Source organism: Castor canadensis, chromosome 3, assembly GCF_047511655.1.
Source record: "Castor canadensis chromosome 3, mCasCan1.hap1v2, whole genome shotgun sequence".
Lineage (NCBI taxonomy): Eukaryota > Metazoa > Chordata > Mammalia > Rodentia > Castoridae > Castor > Castor canadensis.
Genome location: NC_133388.1, coordinates 126,326,419 through 126,353,270, shown reverse-complemented (window position 1 = coordinate 126,353,270; position 26,852 = coordinate 126,326,419). Strand labels below are relative to the sequence as shown.

General features: G+C 37.6%; 1 protein-coding gene across 11 annotated transcripts in view; it reads right to left on the bottom strand.

Annotated features, from left to right (window-relative positions):
- Positions 1-26,852, bottom strand: part of Asph (aspartate beta-hydroxylase) — a 201,147-nt gene that overhangs the window by 90,307 nt on the left and 83,988 nt on the right. For all 11 annotated transcript variants that reach the window (XM_074068610.1, XM_074068613.1, XM_074068609.1 and 8 more), the window contains one exon: positions 16,943-16,984. In XM_074068610.1, the coding sequence (XP_073924711.1) occupies positions 16,943-16,984 (42 nt within the window). The remainder of the gene's footprint in view (positions 1-16,942; positions 16,985-26,852) is intronic.

Sequence of the window (26,852 nt, the reverse complement as noted above, 5' to 3'; positions counted from 1 at the left end):
TCTCTTAAGAACAGTTAAACTTGAACATACCGAATAAAAAATAAAAATGTCATTTCTTATAGGTAAAATTCACATTCAGATAAATCTACTTCACATGAGTAAAAATACATGTGTTAATTTTATGATGTTTACTGGTGATCATGTTGTTTAACATAATGCATTACTGAACATACTGTCACTTAGAGAGAAGATGGTAACATTCCAAAGCATCACAGACTATAGTCAGCCCCAAAGATGTGATATGTGTTGTGATCCTTTTTATGAATAATGTGCGGTTTATTTTTATGCAACAGCACACCACATGTTTTGGGTTTTAACAGATGGCAAACTCTTTTTACCACGGTTTTAAGCTTGCACATAGGGAATGAAAACTATTTATACAGTAAACACTTTAGCTGAACCTATCTTTGGACAAGTTTAATTAAAGAATGAGATACCATTTGCACAATCAAGGAGACTCATGGGAGGAAGCAGAAACTTGCATCCTTGCTGAATACATTATTTTAACCTAGCAATTTAAAACATACATGGAAATTAATGGCACTGTTGAGTTTTATAATAAATCCCTTAAGCATTTAGCTTTTTTTGTTAGCTGTTTTCAAACTCCAGTGTTCATAAAGCTTTAACACCCAAGGTAGCAAGAAAACTTAACTTAGTCTTTAACGAGATGCCACTACAAACATTCCTCAAGCAGCTCCCCAGTATGCTCATATTTCATTCAGCTTGTAGATGTTCACTTTCCACATATAAACACTTCCTAGAGAAACATCCCAGGAGATTTAACATCTTTCTCTTGCAAGTAAGACATTAAGAACACTTGGATGTCATGTGGCTAAAGTTTATCAAGAACCTCTTGGAAAAGGAACATAAACAAATGAACAGTGTTAGTCTTCTCTTGAATCTGGACTTGGAGATAATGAGCCTTATATATAAAATAATCATTGGAGGGAAGTGATGATTAGAATTGCCTTATCTGTACAGCATGGCACCAGCACAAACCAAAATGGTCATGCAACCTGTACAAAAACTGCAGGAATGTGCATACAATTACCTCCCTATTTTACATGTGGAAAAAGGAAAGCCTTAAGAGGCCAAGAAATATGCTCAGGATCAAAGGGCAAGTAAAAGCTGGGAGGATGAAGACCAAAACTACAACCAAGGGCCAGGGGTGTGGCTCAAATGGTAGAGCACCTGCCTGGAAACGCAAGGCCCTGAGTTTAACCCCTAGTATCCTCCCTTAAAACAAACAAACAAACAAAACCCCAAAAAAACTCCAGTCAAGACTCTTTCTATTGCACTGATTTCATACTAGTAGGAGGAATTTAAATGCCTCGGAGGAAAATGCTCATGAATAGAAAAAAAAAGATATCAACTTTCAATGCTGGCATAGGCTGAGAACGGCCTTGTATCTCCAAATTTCCTGTGATGTCACAACTTCCAAATACCATGTCAGCCACACAACTGAATCTAAGAACAAAACAGATAAATTCAAGACTGAGTACTCTTGATACCTGATGACGAGCAGAAACACATGAGGATTTCCATCACATCAGTGGCAACGCACTAAGAATGTTTGATGCTATTAATCTAAAAGGCAATTTAAAGTCATTCCTTCTTTTTCTCTTTCTAACAAGTCTCTTCACTTGTGTTTCATAATCAGAGAAATATCTAGGAAGTGCACTGTCAAGCTATTATCATACTTCTCAGGGGGTAAAAGACAATCTGCCTCTGGTCTCCTTCCTCACAAGCACAGAGGTATGCAATTAATGGCACAACAACACATACCCTGCTGCGTTCTATACTGCTTGACTCTCGTGACTGTCTGCAAGTGCCATGAAAAATATAGTGCAGAGAAAAGCACATGGGGTTCACGGCAGCAGTTAAAAAGCAAGATGCAGTATGAATCAAAGTGACAAGGCACAGAAATTAAAAGCTCACCCAAGTTCATTGGTTTTATGTTGAGGCTATAATTTGCAATTAATGTTACTTCCACTCAATGACTAGCTGAATGACATTAGTAATAACATCACCAATACAAAGGTATAAATGCACAAAGAAGTCAATGATCCTTGGGGAAAGAGAAGCCAAATTTTGATGAAGCATAAAAATCTAGGTTATTACCTCAAACACTGAAATACAACCTTATGAAACCTTGCCTTTTACATAAAGGGTATCCATTAAAGGCATCATGCTATATAGATTTTATCCACCTTACTTCTATTTTAACGTATACTGCACACAACTTGAACCAAATTAAATATACAGTCATGGCACCTAACTAGCCATGAATACTCCAGATAAATAATATATAGAGTCTGAGAAACAGACACTAGTTAAATCCATTCTACAAAACAGGAACAGGACAAACAGAAGGTAGTACCAATGGTACTGAAGAATCAAAGTAGAGAAAAGTGTAAACATCAGCAGATATTAGGAAAAAAATAATAATTCCCCCCAGATTATCAACAGTATCACTAATATAACCTGATCTATAGTGAATACTGCCTCTGATAGCCTAGTAGTGCTGCTCTTTGAAATGAGGGTGGGCTTCCTAATGTCCAGAAACACCTATAATCTTTTCCCTCTATCAATCTATCATCCCTGTCACTAAAATTAATCTAGTATCTGTGTTCAGATACTAGATATTCAAAACACTAGTATTCAAAGCTACTGCATGAATACATCCCCTGCTGTACTTGAAGACCAGCTCAAATGTCATCCCTCCATAATGATTTCAGCTGCTTTCCAACAGCCTTCCCCTGCAGCTTCAGGGCAGTTTGCTCAAAACTTATACCCCCTTATATTACAGTTACTTGCACTGTTTTCAGGGTACCTCACAAAGCATCACACACACACACACACACACACACACACACACACAGCTCAAATGTTTGTTAAACTAATGAATCAGCCCTCTCAGCTAGAAGCAGTCACCCCTTCCCCCCCTTTATTTGGTTCCGACTTCCATTCTTTGAGAAAGGCCAACATGCCAGAGTTGCCTGAAGTCCTAAGACATGGCAGAAGAGCCTGTCCTCTCCCCCAGCACAACTGAATCCCTAATAAAAGAAAACACGTTAACATATTTATAATTCTTTCTCCTACTCCTTTCATCCCCACACTTGACTTCTTAAAAAAATTAACTCTGAGGCAAAAACCAATGTTAGACTCTTGATTCTACTATGACCAGTTGGACAAATGTATTTTTGGTCTGAAAAGAGTTTACAATTTACACTGTAAATTGCTATATATTTGCCTTGAGTGGCTGAAACATCTAGTAGAGAATAATTTGGTCCAGAAACCATGAAAGAGATGCCTTTAACCACATTAGTGATTTAAAAAATTGACACAATAAAGTGGAAGACAATCACTTTTTATTTTTAGGGTTATATTTCTCCAAACATCTTAATCCAAAATAGAAACACATCTTCAGTAAATGCTTTGTGGATCTTCATATGTCATATTACCTTCACACAATGTGCATTAAATTAGTTATCTCAAAAACTGGAGCAGCAAAAATCCCAAAGGGCAGTTTCTATCCCTGGCTGGGGCAACAAGGATGGGAAAGAGGCTAGCATGGAGGGGTGTGGGGCTTGAGGCAACATTCAGCCCAGAAGTGAAAGTGGGTCTCTCCTGGTCTGATGCCAGGCAGGCAGTACCTTTCCCATGCAGGATATTTATAGCACTGGAGAGACCCACATCTTCGGCATCTGCTGCCATCAGTGCACTAGTGACTCCTGGTGCTGGAAAGCTGGATCCAGGAAGATATCATTGATAGAAATCATGTTCTTTGATACCTGGAGTTTGAGCATGTGCACATGACAACTGAGAATCTGTTAAAATGTTCTCTCAGAGCTGGGCATTGGAGTTCACGCCTGTAATCCCAGCTACATGGAGGCTGAGATCAGGAGGACAGTGGTTCAAAGCCAGTCTGGACAAATAGTTCATGAGACTCGATCTTGAAAATACGCAAAATATAAATACAAAATACAAAAAAGGGCTGTGGTACAGTGTCTGCCTAGCAAGTGCGCAAGGCCCTAAGTTCAAACCCCAATGACATAAGAAATAAAAATTATTCTCTTAGTTCTGGTTCATATTTGTGAGGCTTAGGGAGGGAATGGGCCAGAGTGAGGTTAAAGTCTACATGAGACAGAACATGGGCCATAAGAACAATGAACTGCAGGATCTGAGTAGATGAAAAGAAATAGCATTCTAGCAAAAAAGGAAAAGTTAACTGATATTCCACAGTGTTAGGGAAAGGTATTAGAATGGTGCCCCACCAGGCAGAATGTAACAAAATCACCTACACTGAAACAGAGAGTAGTCGAGTTATTTTCATTATTATTAATACACTAGATTCTCTTTATTGAGGAAAATGTGTTCTAAGACACACAGTGGATGCCTGAAACCACAGATAGTACTGAATCCCATATATATTGTGCTTTATCCTATATATACATACCTATATTCAGGTTTAACTTATAAACTAGGCAGAAATTAACAATAAATAATAATAAAATGGGATGATATGCTGTAATAAAAGTAGTGTGAATGTGGTTTCACTCTTTCTTAAAATATCTTTGCTGTATTCATCCTTTTTCTTGTGATGACGTGAGATGATACAATGCCTACATGATGACATAAAGTGAGATGTGTCTTTTGCAGGTAATATGATGTAGTATTAAGTTACTATTGGCCTTCTATTTTTTTGCTGTTTTTTTTTTAAATTATATTAATGTTCTAGTGGGGTTACATTGTGACATTTATAAAAGTTCTTATATTTTTGTTAAATTCTCCCCCTCAATAGTTCTCCTTTACCCCTCCTCCTCACATCCTTGGAATATTTTGAACAGGTCTCATTTTTCCATTTTCATACCTGAGTACCTAATATTTCCACCCTATTTACCTTCCTATACCCTTTCCTTATCTCCTACCCCCTCTCACTGGTACCAACCTCCAGACCCGTTTTACCTTTCTGTCCTGTTTTTGAAAAAAGACATTTTTGTTTGTTTAAGATAGTTACACAGGGAGTTTCATTGCGATGTTTCCATGTATACATGTATTACAACACAAATTGGTTCATCACCTCCATTTTTGTCCTTTCTACCTTAGTCCCCTTCTTATGGTGATTTCAACAGCTTGTATACAAGAATGACTACTGGCCTTCTGATGGCAGGTATTTCTGTATTTTGGACAGCAATCAACCATGAGTAAGAGAAATTGGAAACCACAGATAAGATTGGACTATTATACTGTCTATCGTTAAACTTATTTGATTTTTAAGAGAAATATATACATATATGGTAAGACTCGCTGCCACAAATGCCAATGTAACCTACCATTATATCAGAAGAATGGAAAATGCTGTGGGGGAAGAGCTCAACAGAGCTCAAATGACGATACTTTTCACTAGTGCATTTTCAAATTAATACATGCTACAATTTGAAGTCTTGTTTAAATGAACTACACAGCACAATCTTTTTATGGCATATTTTTGAAAGCTTAATTTTAAGTTAGCATGGACATCTAATATGTAAATCTTTAATTTGCTCAGCATGCTAATAGGTGATGTTAATAAATAATAATGTGGGTTATCCTGATTTAAAACAGTGCCACATCTCCCACCAATTGAAAAATTATTATCCTAACAATAATTTTTGAGTACACTAACATCTGACTTTTTTTTTCCTTTTAAGACACCTATTCTACTTTCCAACTCACATTGTTACAGTCATTACACAAATTAGCTTTGGAAAATGTGGAGTGCTCAACGGGAAGCATTAGAATGGGATTTTAATGATAACGAAGAATTTGCTATCATTGTCCTGTGGTGTATTTGACTGAAGATCTAGCTACTCTGGTGGAAACAGGTGTCCTGAATTATCATGTGTCTTACGGTATGGTTACAATCATGATATGAAAAATAAAAACAAAGTAAATGTGTATTTCAACACGGCAGAAAACTTCTACTATACTTGCTGAGACTGGTAATATATGCTGAACTTATTTAAATCACTAAAATTGCTGTAATTAAACCTCTCTCTAAATCAGACTTGTATAGGAGTCAGAAATCTCCTATAATTAACTTATCTGTGGAAGTAATCAGACAATAACTGCTGGTATATTTTAGGAACCACTAAAACTACTGTAGCTGTTGAGTGTAATGACTGTAATAAATCCTTAACAGCAGTTATCACATAGCCTCTTTCCACAGCTGCAAAGGCGGGGAGGGAGATTGTTTTCGCAAAGCTTTTCCCAGAGTTGGTTTAAATGTGCTATTGCTACATTGCTCTTCTACAGAATGGGAAAATTTCTAAGGTGAAGTGGTGTGGCCTGAACTGAACCACCAGCTGGTGCTACAATATCTAGGTGGGCTTTTGGTGCTAATAATGAGTAAAACCTAGTGTTTTAGGGCTGCTAACGACAGTGAGTTAAAGCATCTCAAATGGGCAACCACAAGACAAAGACCTAATTATACTGATCATGACGATTATGTTCAAGGCAGTGACGACTTGGGTGAGCCCACACACATTAGTGGAAAGGACCTGCTCAGTGGCAGAATCCTTTCCTAGCATGCATGAGTTCCTGGGTTTGATACTTAGTAACCCCACCATACACCCCCAAAAGAGGAAAAAACATTCAAAGACTGAATGACTGCAACTACATGAGAGGTGTTTTCACAGCCAGGTACTACGCTTCTTGCCTCAATAAAAGGAGTGAATGAATTATCTGAGGGAAGGATCACATCTAACTTCTCCCAAGCACCCAAGCTCAAGTCATCTGAATCAAGCCTGTTCAATGATTTTGTACATACTTTGTTGCCCTGGAATAGAAAAATATGTGCAAGCCTGGAGGGAGGTGTTGTTGTACCTGATCTGAGTGCTCGAACGAACCAGAGAATGCCATTCTCTCATGTGTTCATTCATGCACTCACTTATTCCAGACATTATTTATCTGTAAGGCAATATACATGAAATTAACAGGTAAAGAAAGCAGTGGGGAATATTTTTGTAATATTAAAATATTAATTGTAATCCCAGAGTGCAGGAAGCAGAGGCAGGAGAATTGTGAGTTAGAAGCCAGTGTGTGCTACATAGCAATTCAAAGTCAGGGAATCTTGAAGGACTTAGAAATTTCAGATATTTGGCTTTTCTAGTATTCAGAGTATTGGCATTTAATTAAATCAATGAAATAACATTGAAATATTAAAATAACTGTTTGAAGGCACTGGAAAATATCCAAAGATAGGCAGAAACTTGAAGTTTATTCTTGAAAGACTGTTTCTACTTTCGATGGGAACAGTGAATTTGTGGCTTTTATTGCACGGAATAATTCCCAACTATGCCATATTAGTGGAAAACTGTGGCCTTCCTTACTGAAAGGGGCAGAAGGAATAGGTACCAGAGTAATGGAAAAGATAGAAAATTAAAGGAGAAATTTTAGAGGTGAGATACAGAATCTGAAAATAAATCCTGCCCAAATCCCTGGCTGAGCAATGGGTTTCTACTTTCAAGTTAGTTTAGATAGCCCGGAGAAAAAGCAGACAGAAACTTGAGGTGGATGAACTAGTTGTATGTGGCTGCAAAAACAAGTCACCACCAAATTTAGCAACTAGTTTGCATTTATAAACATAATATCTCAAGTTTTTTTTGCTACATGGTCTTGGGTGTTTATATATGGCATGTCAGCTGGTTTCCCCCCAGTGAGTGATCCAAACGAGAGTATGATAAAAGCTACAGTTTGAAGACTCATCCTTGGAAGTAATACTGTCACTTCTGTAATATCCTATTGGTCACACAAGTTAGCCTATTCAAGGAGAGAGGGCTGCAGCACAGAGGCATAAATACCAAAGGAGAGAATTACTGGGCCTTGCTGGAGTCTTTAATATGGAAATCTATTGCTTACAGGACTGCTTCTGCTGAAATTTGTGCTTGTGATATTTTGACATAAGTGCATTTCCAACAACACACAGTTTCGGTGGCAGAACACAGAAGTCTTACTGGCTTGAGGTGTAAGGGGGCAGAACTTGGGGCTGCAAAAGCAAATGGAAATTTAGGTGGTGAATATCTGAAGCAAGGGGAAATAATAGAAGCATGTTCTAAATTCTACCCAAATCTTTGGCAGATCACTAAACTCTGCCTTGTGCAGACAGAAAAGGTAGAAGTCCACCCCTCTCATATCTCCAAAAGAATCTAGACTTGAAAAACACCAGTTGAAAACCAAAAACCCTGAGAAAAATATAGAAAAATACTTCAAATCAGTGATTATAAATATTAAGAATTTAAAAATAACATGCATTAAGCAGTGAACAGATATGGAATCTCAATAGTGAAATAGAAAATATATTAAAAAAAAGGAATTGGAAATTCAAAGCTGAAAGAACAGGAGCTAAAATGAAAACTGTAGTAGATGAGTCCTTTGGCAAATTTGAAATGGCAGAAGAAAACCCCAGGAATTGTGAAAACAATAGAAATGATACAGTTCAACAGGCGAAAAAAGAAGAAAACAAAACAATAACAATAAAATTTTCAGAGAACAGTGGAACATTATCAAGCAATCCAACATACATGTAATTGGAGTTCCAGGAGTGGGAAAGTGAGAAAAAAATTTGGTTGATGTGCACACTGGAGAGGAGCAAATATAGTAACCTTAAACTGGCAGAGGCCACTATGGGAACGGGACTAGGAAGTAGTGAAGAGGTGTGATAGAGATGAACCAATATGGGCTGGAATACACAAGTGCATGGAAGCAACACTAGGAATCTCTCTGTATACTATATCTCAAACTAGCAAAATGCAATGTCTTTCTCATTGTCTCTTATGTTTTCTCTTCAACAAAATCAGAGAACAAGAAGGCAGAACAGATTCTGCCTGGAAGCTGGGGCAGTGGGGAGAGAGGGAAAGGTGGACCAAGCAATGTACAATGTATAATACATGTTGTGAGTAAATGTAAAAACAATAAAATATTTAAAAAAAGATTGAAAAAATGTTAACTCAGAAGCTTTTGGGGTAGAATTAAATAAGAATCCATGGGAATATAACTAAGTATAGTGAGTACACTGTAGAAACTAGAAGTTCATTCATAACTTTGATTTTTTTTCATATTACAACTATTTTTATTCAGCACTTACTATGCTACGGCTAAGTGCCATTAAAAGAGTATGAATGGGTAATTTTATGTGTCATCTTGTCAACAGTATGCAGATATTTGGCCAAATGTGTTGCTGTGAAGGTATATTTTAGGTGACGTGTGTATTAGCAGATTTTGAGCAAAACAGAATGCTCTGGACAGTGTGGGTGAGCCTTAACCAATTTGAAGGCCTTTCAAAAAAAAAGACCGCTCCTCCTGCGTTCAGATGGCATCTAGATTCCAGCTGTTACACCAGTTCTTCCCTGGGTGTCCAGCCTACTAGCCTGTTCTGAGGAATCTGGACTAGCTAGCCTCTACAATCATGTGAGTCAATCCTTTAAAATAAATCTTTCTAGATCTAGACCTATCTAGATCTATAGGTATTTCTTCACACACATTCCAATGGTTTTGTTTCTCTGGAGAATGCTGACAATTATGACTAATATAAGGGAGGGCTGGTCATGGTTCTGATAAGAAGCTTTTTGTCTAGAATTTAAGGGCAAAACTCAAAACATGTGCTAAAAATCTGCAAGTACAGGGCATCTTTGAAACATAGAGAAGTATATCTTCTGCTTAGGTAGAAAGTGGAGTGCAAGTAGTGAAGGCTTCCCAGAAGAAGTGACAGTTGAGCTGGGTTCTAAGGAATGCCAGCTGTGAAGGAGACAGATTGATAGGAGCATTTTGAATGGAGGAAAGTTATAAGTAGGAGCTGTATCTTGAGATGCTTTTGCATTGTTCTACCCACTTCAGTTTTTATCCTCAAGGCAATAGAGAACAGCTTTGTTCAAATATGTTATACACAATTTAAGAATCACAGGAAAAGGTTCACAGGAGATATTTTTTAAATAGAAAATTTCAGAATGAGGCTTCATTATTACTCATGCTATTCTATTTTTATTTTCCTTATGCTTGCAGAAAACTAAGAACCATCCACATAAGGTAGTCATTGAACCAAGCTGACTTACTGGTTATAATATAGCCATGTCAGCCTTTACTACATTACAAATAGATTAGTGTAAATTAGCATTAGTGTAAGCATCACTTGTTTTCTAGTGCCATCTGGCGTTTTGTTGGGGAACTGACTATTACTTTTTAATAGAATATACACACTAACCAGCAAACCTTTTAAATGATTTTTAAAGACACTAATAATAAATACAGTTTAAACATATCCTTAATTATAATGAACAATAAAATGAGACTGAATATTAGTCAAAATCAGGAAAAGTCCATGATACAATGTGACTTTATTCAGCACACACACACACATGAGCAAAAACACATTTCCAATGACCATCTCTACTTTCCATTCTAAACTTGATCACTATCATCTTTTGCCTGGACTACTTCAATAGCCTCCCAATTGATCTGCCTGCTTCCAGTCTTGCATCCCTGTGGCCAGAATGAGCCTCTGAAAGCACAAGGCAGACTTTCAACTTGCTGCTCAGAATCTCCCAATGCTTTCTCATCTCACTGAAGAGTAGACAAAGAGCTTTGTGATTTGGACCCTTAACCTCTCTGATCTCATCCATACTCTATCCCCTCATTCTTCACCAGCAATCTGCTTGCTGGTCCTCAAACAAGTTGAGTAACATGCCTCATGCACGAGGCATATCTACCTCCCCAAACACACTAAAACAAGTATAGACTGTATCATCTATACAGACTGATTTGAACATCCAAAATCCCACATGCTCCAAAATTCCAAACTTTCTGAGCAACTGTCATGGTGACATAGGTAGAAGATGCTGTACTGTCAAAGTCTGCTTATGCATGAAATTATTAAAAATATGTGATAAAATTACCTTAAGGCACTGTGATATTGAATGTTTATATGAAACATACATGAATTTTGTGTTTAGACTTGGGTTCCATCCTTAAGATATTTCATTATATATATGAAAATATTCCAAAATCTCAAAAATTCTGAAATCCAAAACACTTGCGGTCCCAAGCATTTCTAATGTGAGATACACAAGCTGTGCCACAGCAACAGGGACTTTGTTTAATAACTGTAGTAGTGCTGGTCCCTAAAACAGTGTGTGACACCTAGTAAGTATTGAATATGTGGATGAGCAAAATCAATTGTCCGAGTGTGGCATTTAATTGTTCAAGTTTGGCATCTTTGCATTGCACTGCTTTGTAGTTCACACTCATATTTTGTGGCTATGCAAAACTGGATATGTGGGGAAAGATGACATCCAGTGGAGAGAAACTGATATAGCAATATTATCTCAACAGATACAAATAATTTCATTCAATTTAAGAATCGGACTTCTCCAAGTGAGGAACTATTTTGGAATAAGCCCTATTCTAATCTTGTCATTCTATCAAAGTAAACTAAATCTGACTCTTTAAAATTAGAAAAGAATTGTATAATTATTAATTCTAAGTAATAACCATTTTTCCTATACTCAGCGGTTCTCCATCAATATTCTAGAAGGGAGATAATTTATAATTGCCATTTAAAGAAATATGTTTCTGTTACTATGAAACTAAAGTGACTATTAAAAGTACCTTTATAATACATTCCCCAAATCAAGTATCTCCTCTTCCTTCCAGTTAATAGCATCCTATGAATCTAGTTGAGTAAAAACTGTGAGATTCCCAGAGCTGACAATTTGCTCAAGAAGGATTTTCAAAGCATCTGTGGTAACACTGATTCATTATTTCTTTTAAAATCTGACAATTTCTGCATTTCATCCTTAATGAAATACTAGTTACAAAGATCCTTTGGTCGGGACTGACCTCATCTGCCAATCTTAAGTGATGGATGGATGAAAAGGCAGGAAGGCCAGGTTGTTGCACTGTTATCTGCACAGGTCAGAAGACCTCAGCTCCTAGACTCCTGGAAAATCCTCCTTAGGATCAGAACCCTTGGAGGGTTGACCCATACATGCACACAGGGCACTGCAGAGGGAGGATAATGCAGCTAAGGCTGAAATGGGGTCCATGAGGGCATGAGGACATGGGCTCACCACTACACTATGAGTGGCCAGTCTAGGGCTGAGTTTACAAGGGTTCTTGTGTAGCTACAAAAAGCTACACCCACAGTCCCACCTCTCCTGTCTCTACCTTTATAAGAATGCACTTGGTGGACCTTTGGAAGTAAAATAATGTCTAAAAGAGAAAGGGCTCTGATAGGTACAGAGATGTGCCTGGGCCAGGTAAGGTACCTCATGCACAGAAAAAAATGTCCTGTCTCCCTACCACAGTCTGGTCTCTGACTTTCCCTGGCTGCCTATCATGGTCACTGGGCTTGCTTGCAGTGCTCAGCCTCTGGGGTCTTCTATCCCTTCTTAGGACCTATGCAGTCTGCTCCTCTGATCAGAGAGCTCCTAGTCTTCACACAGCTCCCAGGATTGGGTCCTCTACCTCCTCAGAGACCTGATTCCCTTACTTACCTCCTCTGCTCCCTCCAGCACACTCCTGGTGTTTCCTCAGAGCACTGGTCACACTTGCAGCTACCCCTTCACTTTTGATCTTACTGTGACTTGAGCCCCCTGGGACCAGCATGCTACTGTCTTGCTCTTCCCTGTGTCCACTTGAGGAGAACAGTGCCTGGTATGTAGCAGGCACACAGATGTTTATGGAGATAAATGAATCAGTATTATTTCTGAGAATGCCAGGTCGATTGTTTTTAAATACATATTCTGGTGACCTAGTGAACTTTTCTAGCATCAAACAGTAGTGGTGCTCCTAACACAAGGAAGTTGAGTATATTTTGGTAACAAAAGGAATAAAATACTGCATGCCCAATCACCATTACCTTTCAATATTCAAATTCCCCTTTCAGAAGTAGAACTGTGAATTTTAGCTTCAACAAAATTCTGTCAGTTAAATGTGGTTCTTCTAAAAAACCACATCACCTTATCCAATCATCCTTCTTGTTATCTGGAGGGCTGGTGCTTGAACACCCTTTTGGAACATGAGATTAAGAACTAAGGATGGCAGACTGGCAGGACAAGAGGTAAGTTCCTCATGAGCCTACTAAATTGGTCCTAGGTTATTAATGTGTACAAAAAAGCTCCTGTCTTTTTAAGCCACTAAAAATTGAGCCTTTCACATGACTGAAGGTAGTAGTAATGAGAATGTGGTGATTTCTAACACTGGTTTGAATCTGATATACAACCCAATTCTTGAAGGCATGTGGGGAGGAGGGTACCCATAGGGGGTTGCTAAGATATGGGTACTGCTAAGAAAACCAGGATGTTCCTGGTTCATTTCCCTAACCAAGGTAAGACAGGAAACTATGAATAAAGATACCCTTTTTTGTTACATTCTGGAATCTGGGCTCCTGGCGAAGGAGACTGGGTGAGCTTGGTGCTGAGAGCCTTAGTCTACCCCAGTGGTGGCCTCCACTTTGGATCCACATGAGGAAAAATTGAACAGTCCCAGGATGATTAACTGATGGGGGTCATGCTGACCATTTTCTAAAGCTAAACATACTCAATTAAAAAAACTTACCCTTTATTCTTAAATTAAATGTGTCTTATTTGGAGGGCTAGAAATATCTTTTCTTTGCTATCTACTATGATAGGTGTGAACTTAAAAAGTCATAACTCACCTAAATTAAAAACGACAACAACAATCTGGCATAGCTTTGTTAGATCCCTAAATAAGCTACTTACATTACTAATTAAAGCAACCTGAAGTTTAGGTTCTTGGATCATAATAGTAGCTAACTGAATATGGACAATAGTCATAGTAGCAGAATGCATTTATTATTTTCAGATTTTCATCTCATCCTTCCGCTATGAATATCTACCTCGTCAGGCATGAGGATCATTACCTCAGCTCTGGATGAAGAAATCCAAGGTTAAAGGGGTCTAAGGAGGTAGCTCAGTGGTACAGCATATGTAGCATATGTAAGGTTCTGGGTTCAATCCCCAGTACCACAAGAATTAAAAAAAAAGGAAGGATTTTCTTTTCCTTGTTAGTTCTGTGCTACAAACTGGGTACAATGATTCCATGTACACACTGAGCTTATACCTATGAAGGCACAAGAGACCATGCTGTCACTCTGGTTCCTTTAGGAATCAAAAGCAGTCTCCTTCCCTCACTCTCACCCCTCAGGTTTGGGTCTTCCGTAGTTCCACACCCTATGGCTGTCATCTGGGTTTTGGCTCTTAGTCCTACACTTTAGGTTTCATAGCCCTTGATGTTTTTCATTGTAACACTTATTAATTTAAAAATAACAGAAGTTCATTTAACAAATATTTACTGAATGCCTAAGGCGTGCCTAACATGATGCCAGATCAGGGATGCAGCAGTGAGCAACACAAACACATCATGAAATCTTCATTCCAGGGGAAGATTCAGACAATAAACATTAAATTATTAAACTATCAAATATGTTACATGGTGACAGTGCAGAGAAGGTAATGTAAAGACACAGGACATGACATATAAGAAGGCTGCAATCTTAAAGAAGATCAGAGTCTGGGGAGGTTCCTTGAGAGGGCAATAGTTGAGGAGAGACTGAAGGAGCAAGCCATGTGGGCATCTGTGAGAAGAACAATCAGCCTGAAGGATGCACCAGTGTAAAAGCCCTGAGTCCTGTGTATGCTTGGCATGGAGGTCAGTGAGGGTACAATTTAGCCAGCAAAGGAGAGATTTGATCACAGGACATGAGGTTGGAGACGGAAAAGATTATGTGAGACTCTGCAAACCACTGCAGAAGACTCTGCTTTTACTATGAGGAAAATAAGATGCTGAAGGGATTGGACAACATAATATGATTTAGGTTTTAAGTGACTGTGGCTACCATGTTGAGAAAAATCATAGCAACATAAAGGTAAGAGCTGGAAGACCAGTTAGGGGGCTACTGAGGATTCCACACAAGACACAATCAGGCTTGAACCTTGTGGTATGGGGGAAGGTAGCAAGACATGGTTGGATTCTCAAGGTTTTCTGAAGAAGGCAGGTGGGATTTGCTAATGGAATGACAGTGAGCCATAAAAGAGAAGGTTTAAAACAGGAGTGCATTTTCAGGTGGGAAAATTCAGGAGTTCAATTTCACAAGGAAGTTTGAAGTGGTTATTAGTTATTTAGTTTAGGTCATCAGACAGATACACAGGTAACAGGTAACAGCTGAACATAACAATCCAGAATGCAATTAAGAGCCTTAAGCTATGGGTAAATCCAGTCATCTTTGTTGCACAAAGGGATTTAAAGATATGAGGTTACATAAGGTCATGAAAGGGGTACATTCAGACAGAGAAAAGCTCTGAGGACTGAGTTTGGAGCATTACAGTGTTAAAGGGTAAGGGAGATGAGGGATACTCAGGTTGGCAACCTGGGAAGGAGCCAACGGAAAACAGAAGTAGAAAAACTGAGAGTGAGGCATCTGGCAGCAGCAGAAGGTTTGCACAGAGGGAATGATGAACTCTGTCCATAGCTGCTGATAGGTGCTTTCCTGCTGTGAGGTGTTCTCCTCAGCATTGATCATGATCTATTAAACTGAGGTCATGAATATACTGGAAGACTGGGAAGGAAAAGCAGCAGACAGCTTTTGAGTATGGTGCTTGAGTCAATCCCAGTAAGTTATAAAACAAAGTCAAACAACAGTCTCCAATACTGAGGAGAAAAATCTCAGAATTAACAAATTACTTGGAAATACATGGGGAAGTAATAGAAAGAAACAGCTAAAAAAGTGAGTGAGTGAGACTCAGGAGCAGGGAATTGCAAGGCAAGGACTTCTGTTTTACAGTATAATCCGAAACTTTTCAAACTATATCCTTGTAGTCCTTTGACAAAAATTAAGGACTCATAGAGTGGCTTAAGTGCTAGAACACCTGCCTAGCAAGTATGAGGCCCTGAGTTCAAGCCTCAATGCCGCCAAACAAACAAAAAATTAAAAACAATTAACTAGCCAGAGGGATAACAAACTGCATGAGCTAGATGTCTCACTTTGAATCTGTGAGGATTGAAATTATAACCAGAAGCAACAACTTCACGTGCTCACCAAGTGTTTACTCACACATTAAGCAAGGTCATAAACATCATATACGCTACACCTTTTCAAATGTAGATTCTGTTTCATCGCTATAAGGTAGAGGTATTCCTGAAATTATAATTATGGTTAATCACTGAAGATTTTTCATTCAACGGATGCTAAAAGTGTAACCACTATTTTAAGACCATCTTACAAATAAGTGCTTAAAAGTTAAATAGTTTGTCTCTCTGAATAAATTTAGGAACCTCTGAGAATTGAGCTAAAACACTATTGTGTTATTAAATTTATTAAGATGCTTTTGCAGTAAACATTTAGAAAACATTTAGTTTAATATGGCTGTAACTTTGTGTGTGTTCTTGTCAACAGTTTAGTTCCTTGGAAAATGGTACCATCTTCTAGTAATCTTTGGACTCCTCCATACCTAGCATAGTTGTCAACATATTAACAATAAGCAACATTTAATATTTTGTAAGTGCTTTCCCTGTGCCAGACACTGTTTGAAGAAGTTTGTACATACTACCATTTACTTACTATTCTGGAAACACAGCCTTCTGAAATTTGTAGTTTTAGCATTTCTATATTATAGAAGAGGAAACTGAGGCATAAAGCTAAGTAAGTCTCCCAAAAACTACATATAACTGATGGCCAAACTAGGAATACAGGCCAAGCAATGTCTTTCTGAGCCTTGGCCGCTTAATGTTTATGTAGAATGTTAATACATATTTGCTGATAAAAATCATTGAAATAATAAACCCAGTGGCAATTTATTTTAACTGATATAAAATAAAATCATGTAACTTTTTAATGGTATGACTTTGTGTGCATAATTTTAAAAGGCTATTTATTTGGCAGTCTCACCTTTTTCTTTTCGTTCTGGATCATCTGTTTTTCTATTTGTTTCTGAAAATTAAAGACAAAGCAAAGTAATTACTGTATAAGTAACCATTTATTATCTCAAATTATATAATTATATTTAAATGAATTTCAATGATCATAATTTAAGGAAATATTTCCAGGCATACAATCAAATTTTTCTAAATCTTGAATTCTTTACACTTAAAATTCATTATAAAATATCAAGAGTTAGGCTCATATGAATTATTTATAGAACTCACTGAACAACAATATCTATCTGTCTATGAAAATAGCATAGTGAATCCCACCAAAAATTGTTAAAAATGAGGAGGAAGGAGAAAAGGAAGTTAAGAAAGAGTAATATAGACAGGATAAATTCGATCAAAGTACATTATATGCATGTTATAAATATCACAATGAAACCCCTTTGTACAATTAATTTATGCTAAAAAAACTAAATTAATATGAATTAAATACTTAAGTAGGAAGAAAAGAAACTAAAAAAAAGTAAAACATCACTGAACAGTGACTAGGTTTCAGTTACCAGGCTAAGTGTTCCTCATCTATATGAGAGGTGGATTGGGTGATGGCCACCAACTCTGTCTCTATGGATGACAGACGTCCAATTGAGGGAGAAGTTAGGGTGGAAGGAAGCTATCACCAAAGCTTGTCAACATTCTTACTCTCTCCTAAAATCATAAGACTACTTTAAAAGCCACTGTGTAGTTTAAAGGAATATGGATGTCATCCTAATGTCTCACCTCTCCAAAGATTTCATACACACGCGCGTGTGCACACACACACAGATGATCCACTGCGAGCACCTGCACTGAAATCCGGGTATGTACCACTAGCTCATTTGTGGAGAAGTTCAAGATGTGTCAGCCTCTCACACTAAGTTAACCATAGTATCTCTCCTACAAATGGGGCTAGGAGTTTAGACTAAGCGAAGAACTTCTATCCCTTACATGGAAAACAATAGGAAATAAACCAGTCATACATTTATAACTACTTTTCTGCACCTATAACTCTATGCTAGGCTTGTCTGTTTAATGATAAAAGGATCTAGATAATTTTCAAGGTAGAACAGTTGAATATATATCTGTTGGTGTGGTGATGAGGCAGTTTGGGAGATTGATTAAAAATCTTAGAATCTGTTTTCTCCTCACAGTAGATGCAGAAAGGTGTGGGTGCAATCAGGGATACGACCAAAGGTACATTGACAGTTCATTTGTCTTATCCCAAGTTTCTCACATTCATTCTTATAGGACATTTCAATTTAGGAAAGTGAAAATTAAATCTGAGGCAAGCTTCAGTGTCGTGAGGGTTTTTGCTCCTTTGAGACCTGAGATAAGAGGAAGTACAGGAAATAAACTGAAGCTGGGACGCCAGGCTTGGCACTAAGCACATCATAGCTCATACTATTTGACTTCTGACATTCTACAGGAAGATTCCTGATGCAAAGGAGGTAGTTGAGGCTGAGAGATTAGAGGTCCTAAAGCTACCAAAGAGAGCAGTTTAACTGATTACAAAACGTAATGTTCATTCCACTGCACCAATCTACACCTTCCTTGAAAGAGAAATGAGGGAATCGCATAGTGCAAGTCTTCACTTTGCAAAAAGTAGGTTTTATAAAGTTGACTGACTGTATATAACTTCTGGGCAGTGCTGTAAGAAATATGCAGGATATACTTAAGAAAAGGGGGTGGTGGTGTGTAGAGCTCTGTCAAAAGTTCTAGAACTTCTGATGTTATTAACTGTAACCTGCTTGTCATAGAGTTAGGTAGCTGGAACACCATACTCTCAGGACCTATAAAGTGAGTACCTAATGTCCACCTGGTACTCTCACAGACATTAGGGAAGAAAACATTGAAGTTGTGAGGAGCTCTCTTTCTTTTGGGATCAGCGGTACCTGCAGGAAGCCTGTAACTCTCCACATCCTCCAGTGGTCACACGGGGCTAATGCAATTTGAAAAGTCATGCAAAGAGCGCAGTTTTCTAATCCGACAAGGGAGATCAGGCAGGTGCTGATTATGAAGGGGCGTACAGGGCTCTGCAGAAATCCCCCCATGCCTGGGGGGACAAATAAGGAAGGAGGAGTAGTTTGAATTGGTTACATTAAAAACCAAAGTGGACGGTTCAAATCTCAAGTGGGAGGTCCTGGCGAGGTCTCCCCATGTCCTTTGGACTGACAACTCCCGGGAACTTGGAGGGCATGTGGGGTTGGACATGCTCCCAGAAACAAGTGCCTCCATCTGTCTCCCTCTTTCCTTACAGTACCCAGGGTGGGGTGACAAATGGCTCTTTTTAATTAAAAAGGCCTAGCCCAGACCATTCCAGGCCCAGGGTAAGAGCTCTCTCTTGGGTCATTCCTATGTTCCTCTCTGTCTCATACCTCACATCCACAAGCTAAGTTCAGAGGCTCACGTTTGGATAAGGAGAAAATACAGAGCAGGTGTTTTAGCCACTTTGGTTTTTACTGCCTACCTTTAGCTTAAGTAAGGAGTTTCCTATGAGATTCAGCTTACCTACATAGCATTCTGCATAGCTAATAGCAAAGTGGTACTTTGCTCTCTGTACCTATGCTTCTCTTGGGACCTTATATGGACATCTCTCTGCCAAAGAAGAAAGTGATTTATTGAGCACTTTCACATACCCCAGTAATAGGCAGTTCAGTAAGTAAAAAGAGCTGACTTCTCTACCCACCCCTGAAAACTACAAAAGGACAAGCTCACTTGTAATTTGTATTTAATGTTTAAATACTCATGTCTAAAAAGAAAAAGATGTTTCACACTCTTTATCTGTATTAAATTCTTTCTTTTCTCTTTCACATTATTTTATTAGCACAAGGGAAATCTCATTAAACAGAACGAGATCTTGATCCTTAAAGATTATCATGCAACCAGATGGACTCCAGTGGCTCCCATCTGTAATCCCAACTCCAGGGGAGGCTGAGGTCGGGATTATCATGGTTTGAGGCCAGCCCAGGCAGGGAGTTCCCAAGAATGCATTTCCAACCAATACCCAGGAGCAGTGGCATATGCCTGTCATCTCAAATTATGCTGGAGATTAGGAGGATCACTGGTCCAAGCTAGCCTGGGCAAAAGAGTTTATGAGACCTCATCTCAATGAAAAAAGCTGGGAGTGGTGGCATGTGCCTGTCATCCGGTGATGGCAGGAAACATAAAATAGGAGGATTGTAGTCCAGGTAGCCTGGACAAAAATCAAGACTCTTTCTCAAAAATAACCAGAGCAAAAAGGGCTAGAGGTGTGGCTCAAGTGGTAGAGCACCTCTCAGCAAGTGTGAAGACCTAAGCTCCAAATAACTAAATAAATAAATCACTGCATCCCCTCCAAAAATCATGCCACCATTAACAAGCATCATTTTTGTGGATTTAGACATAATGAATCTTCCCAAATTCCACCTACTGTGCTAATCTGCCTACTAAGCAGTTTTGCTGGACCCAACACACGGGAATGTTAACTTGCACCCAGGCCCATATGTACTTCCTTAGTGTTCATCCCTAAACCCAGATGTGGGACTATGCTTTTCACACACATTGCCTAATCTTCAAATTGCCCCTGTCCTGTCTCCCAATCTCTCTACTAGCATTTCCTTAGCTGGAGCCTAAGTGTAACACCAGCACCTATTACTTACCATTTCCCTGTCTGGCCCCCTGCCTGCTCTGTGGCCTCCCTCCCCATTTTTTCACCTTCCATCTGTTGCCTGCATATTTACCCTGGAATACTAGAGTATAAGCACAAGCCACAGGCATTTCCCCCTCAGAGGCAACAGTAACACCAAAACTCAATTTCCTAATGCATGTAGATGTATTCAAGTAAAGGAGCTCTGCTTACCGAGAAAGCCTGTTTTTATTGTTTCTTCTGGAAATGTTGCTGAAAACAACCCTTTCTAAAATCTGAGGAGCTTGTTCCCTATTTGTTTAAGTAAGACAAGGAAAGATTCAGAGAAAGACTGAAAATAGGAAAGAAGAAAAAGTACCTTCCATGTGTGTTTCTACCATCTCATGATGAAGTTAGTATCTTCATAACACAACAGTCATGGAAGATGAGGATGGGAGGGGTGGTCTCAGTAGGGAATAATCAAAACTGCCCAGAGCAGAACAAAAACTTACAAAGGATGGAAACAAGGGATACTTCCATTTTAATCTAGCCTCCTGGCAATGTAGCAAGTTACTTATTTGTTATTAAAACAAATAAGTATTGCCTCTTACAGAAACGGATTAATGGGCTAAAAGTATTCTTTTGTGATTTTAAAAAGACACCAAAAAATGCTAGGATCTTCTAAATTACTAGTAAGTATAAAATGAACTGATTTTGATATATAACAAAAATACTTGATATGCTTCAAAATAATGACAATATAGAGAAGAATTCTTCTGTATTTTATTGCACTCAAATAACATTAAACCAAAGACATTTACATTATTTTGAGAAAATCCACTGATGTTGCCTAACATGGCATATATTTGTCAAGACAAAATTCATTAATTCAGATATTTGGAATTAAAAAGTATTTAAGCTGACCACAGCATAAAGCATCCTCAATTTCCAGAGTTCTAGAGATGGTTATATACAAAAGTCCAGTAAAACATATTTAGTCATTCATCAGTTCTATGGCACTCCTAAGTTTCTCTAAAAAAATATGGCTTTATAAAAAGTAGTGTTCTATAATTCACAATATGGAGAGTTTTATTCTAAGTATCAACTCTATACTACCTATATCACAGCTTTAGAAAATTATTGCTTTTCTTACTGACTTATTTCAGGTTTCATTACACATCGAGTCAGCATGCAAAAGTCAGTACAATGAAACTATGATCTGTAATGATAAAAGCATACTCTCTTTAATCTTATCCTAAAAGCAGAAAGTCACCTTACCTTAAAATAATGTTAACAACATAATCAAAAGCTACCCCTCACCCATAACTGAAACCACTTCTTATGGCTTTATTATTATATAACTAGTGGTTCTTTCAAAGTGATGTTGCAGCTACTTTCTTTTCTAACTGAGGGATAATATTCACCACAGTGACTATTTCTGAGCTCAAAATAAACCACATTAAAAATAGAAGAAAATCTTCAGTGTCAATAGGAAGAGGCTCATCCCTTGTGAAATAGCAGCCAGCAGGCATCGGGCTCAGCAAGTGCTTCTCATACAACCTGAATCGATGCAACCAGAGTCACCTAGCAAGAGCACTGAGCAGTCGCTAGCACTGTGAGGGCATTACTTAATTAGCCAAAGGCAGAACAATTGTTAAGTTGTGCACCAGTTATTTATATAGATTTTCTAAAGCGTAAATAAATACTGAATAGACTACAGCTTATTGTATGATCAGTCCGAGGTGCTACAAAGTATTTCTGCATAAGGTACTCTGCAGGCCATATTTTCACTTTTGTCTTAATAAGGAGTTTTGAAAGATAAATTAATGATTTGAAATTTCCATCAAAATATTAAAATTTTCCAACCATCCAGCTAAAGCTATTAAAAAAAATCTTAAAATCTATGTTGTAACCTGAATACTTAAAGCTAATGTAAAACTTTTTGATATGAGTATCAGTGCAGATATATACATATCAAGCCTTCACAGCTAATCATGACCTGTATTAGTGTTTTTAAGAGCACTAGTGAAAAGCACTCTTAAGGCTTTTAAATCATGTTTAATATAGCATTTACACGTCAGTCCAACATAGCTAATGTTAGCTATTATAATATATTAAAACCCTGCCGAGACAATTGCTATGTCATCAACATAATTATTCACTCTTGTCTGAAAAATACACATAAATGCAGGTAAGACTAAAGCTGGGTCACAAAAAGAAAAAAAAGAAAAGAAACCCATTGGATCCACTAAGGCTATGAAAGAGGACATGCAGGAATGTAACATTACATGGAATTTTTTTGTTTCTAAAAAAAATACATAAACAAAAAGGATATGTTAAAATGCCAGTGGACTATAATAATGCACCCAAACATCTTTCGTGTTCATTCCCAAAGATCTTGATCTGCTCAGTAATTACTTCACAAGATCTATCACAGCCATCATTTGGAGCGTATGGTTAGGCTGGTCCTCCTGTGGCAGTAGGGGCAGTCTTTTTTGAAGCTTTAAGTATCTGCAAAAATAAGGGGAAATCTAAATTAAAGGACCAACCAGACACAGACTGTGAAACTGCTTAATTTTCATTCCACTTTTAAAAAATTCACCAAAGAAATAAATGTTTTTTGGTTTTGTTTTGTTTTTGCTTATTTGTTTGGTTTTAAGGATAACTTGGTAAAAGAATAATTAACTAGCTACCCAGAAGTCCCTGGACATTATTTGCATAGTTGCTAATGGAAACCTGAGGTATTTACAACATGAGAATTACAAATGAATTGAATAATCTCAACCTTTTGAGAAACACAGCCATTACACCTCTTTCTCCCAGCAATGTGTTTATTGTGTTGAAAAGAAATAAAAACAAATCTAATCTGGTATTTGAAAAATAAATACAAGAAGGATTTTCAAGTATATTGCATGGTATGTTTACAATATATTAGTTTAATAATACATTGTACAATATTTCAGTTTAATCATATATTGCATTATGTATAAAGTAAATAAACTTTACTCAATGTTTATTGGTAAGTATAGAGTTTTTTTTTTAAAAGTAAAATTCATTCCTATCCAATTTTGTACACCTATTTTCAACACTGATTTATTTTACTAATACAGAATTGGATTAAAAAGGACCTGGCGTGCACAAAGGCCCAACCAAATTCTGATAGAATTTCTAAAGCAGGATTACTGCCATGGTTTGAGTGTACTGCCCATAAATTCATGTATTAAAAATTTAATATAAAGTCATATATTTAAAGTTTTTGGAGGTAGGTCTCTTGGGACATTATTAGAATTAGATGAGGTTATGAGGTTGGGGACCCAAGGCTATTGGTTTTATGAGAAGAAGAGAGACTTGAGCCACCAGGCTTGCTTTGTCTCACCCTGTGTTGCCGTCTGCCGTATTATGATGTAGTACACGGCCCTCACCAAAGGCCAAACAGATGGCTGCACTGTGCTATTGGCCTTCCCAGTCTGCAGAGCTGTGAACTAAATAAGCCCTATTCTTTATCAATTGCTCAGTCTTAAGTATTTAATGGAAACTATTGTATTTCCTTCTTTCTCTCCAATATCCATTCATCCATCCATCCATCTATGTATCTGTCTATCTATAGATCTATGTATCTATCTATCTATCTATATAAGAAAGAATGACTTGGTGCTAATGTGGAGCAACTCGAAATTATATGTATAACTTAATACGCACAACAGAAATTAGTGCTTATAGCCATAAGACATGTACAAGAATATGCATAATAGTTTTCTTTATAGTAGCCCAAAACTAGATTATCCATCAACAATGGAATTATAAAACATTGTTATACATTTCTAGAAACAGTGTTAAGACTAAGTTACTCTACTTAAAAAACAAGGTGGATGAAACTCACAGATGTGATGTTGTACAACAGAAATGAGTCACAAAAATGTGTGTACGTGTGTGTGTTTATATGCGTGTGATTATGGCTTTAGAATGGCTTTTGAATTCAAAAGCAGACAATAGCAGCCTAGATGCTGCAAGTTAGAATAGTAGTTACCTTTATGGAAGTTACTGAGGGAAAAGCTTTTGGGTGCCGCACATTTTCTACAGCTTGATCTGAGTAGTTATTACAAGGGTGATACACATGTAAAAATTCAACATTTCAGCACAACCCAGTATGTCAATTGTAACTCTACAGAAAAAGTTTTAAAAAGTAAATTTGACTTTAGGTTCTCTTAGAATTTAATAACTACTTAAATGTTGAGAGAAACAAACATTTTTGAAATAATACCTTGAGACAATGGGAAATTGTTCAAAGTATCATAAGCACGTATAAAAAATCAAGTTAACTCAAAGTCCAGTTGCAATTTTAACAAATGCTTCTAAATAGTTAAATGTCTCAACTCAGAAGTTGTTCACCAAGGTGCAAACATAATCTCCAAATCTAGGCCGGTCTTCCCTTCTGCTGCCCTCCTGCCTCTGCATTTCCATTAAGGTTCCAAAAATGTAGGAATCATTCCTGACTCCTCTCCTCCAGTCTCCATGAAATCAGTGCCTCCCTTTCATTCATTCTTCCATAGTGTAGCTCTGCCATTTCTGGCTTAGATCAATGCCCCTTACTTGTTTCTACCTCCTTTCTGGAGTACTCTTTCCAAATCTGAGTTTGATTCTATGATTTCTCTGCTAGGAACTCCCCAGCAGCTTCCTGTTACTTTTGGCCCAGATCCAAACTCCCAAACGTGGTGTAGAAGAAGCTGTGAGATGCCTGTAATGTTTCCATCATGTTGTCTTACATTCTGGATGACCCACCGTCTCGGTTTATTGCTTAGTAAGCACCTGCTCCTCACCTGCCAGCTCCTATAACTTTTTGAATGGATGATCAAGAACAATATGCACATACAGCAATTTTTAGCTGCTCTGAACATAAAGTCTTTGCCTTTGCTTCACACTTTTAGGGGTGCCAGCTGAAGGCTGGTGTTAGGTGCTAGGTGATAGGAAGGCCTGAATGGGAGTTCTGGATGGATGCAATGGAATAAAACCACTACCACTGTTAGAATATTTCACAGTGTGGTCAATTGCAAATGTTGTTTCCAATTTCAAAGAGTGAGGAGCAGCAGAATCACTCGGAAGCCATGATGCTCATACATCTCCATTCTGAATAACATGATTATTCAAAACATAAAATTAACTTTTGGTTCTTTTTCTGGCATGATAAGATAGAAAAACAGTTAATGGACCCACTTAGTCATATGGCTTTAAGTATTGTTTGGCTAAAAATATTACTCTATTGAAATCCATAATCATGTCTTCATAAATCATTTAATTTGTGCTAGGTAGATCTATGCTGCCAAATTGCTAGTGCTGTATGACTTCAAGTAAAAATATGAGTTTGAGGAAAAAGGTGAAAACTTGTTGGAGGGATAAAGATTCCAAAATCAATTTTTAAAATCTGGTTTTCAAAATTACTGGCTTCTAACAGCAGAATGATCATTTCTTAGGACTGATCTTCCACATCTTCACCAAGAGTATATATGTTACAACTTGCTTTATACCATAAGTCATAAACAAATCTCAACATTCCTGAGTCCTAAGTGATTAATTAATGCAAATTAAGAGCAAGATGTAAAAAAATAGGATGTGGCTAATTTTATCACACCAGAACAGCTCAAAACTCCTATCAGCTCGATGGCCTTTATTTATTTAAGATATTGTAGAAAACAGCAGCCAAAGAGTAGATTCTAGAGCCAGAATGCAAGGCTCCACACTTCTACTATTTGTCAGCTCTGTGACCCAGGGAAGGTCACTTTGCATTGCCACTCTCATCCTATAAAATGGAAATAACAGCATGTCTACCTCTTGGAATACTGGAACTATTAAAGGTTACTCAATGGAATGTGCTTAGAAGAGCACCTACAAAATAAATGTAGGAGGCCATCATTATCTCCTACTTTGTGGCTGGTTAAAGTGGTGATAATGCCATATGAGATTAACACCTGTAAGTACACTATTGTGAACTTTAGTAAGCAACACAAGACTGTTATCACTCAGTCCCGGAATGATCAAGGAATGCAAATAGCCAGGATTTTGCAGAATTCTGTTCATGGTTTGAGTTTTCTAGCGAATGAAAGAATTTTAAAGACTGAAGAAATGTAGTGAGGAGACAGGCATACAAACAACTGTTTCTGCAGTTCTAGCAATCAGATATATAATTAAACGCTACTGCAAAAGCAGTCAACTTTGCAATAGAAATATCACTAATGCTGACTAAAAATATCACTAATACATACATATCAACATTACTTTTGTGGTGAATAAAAAA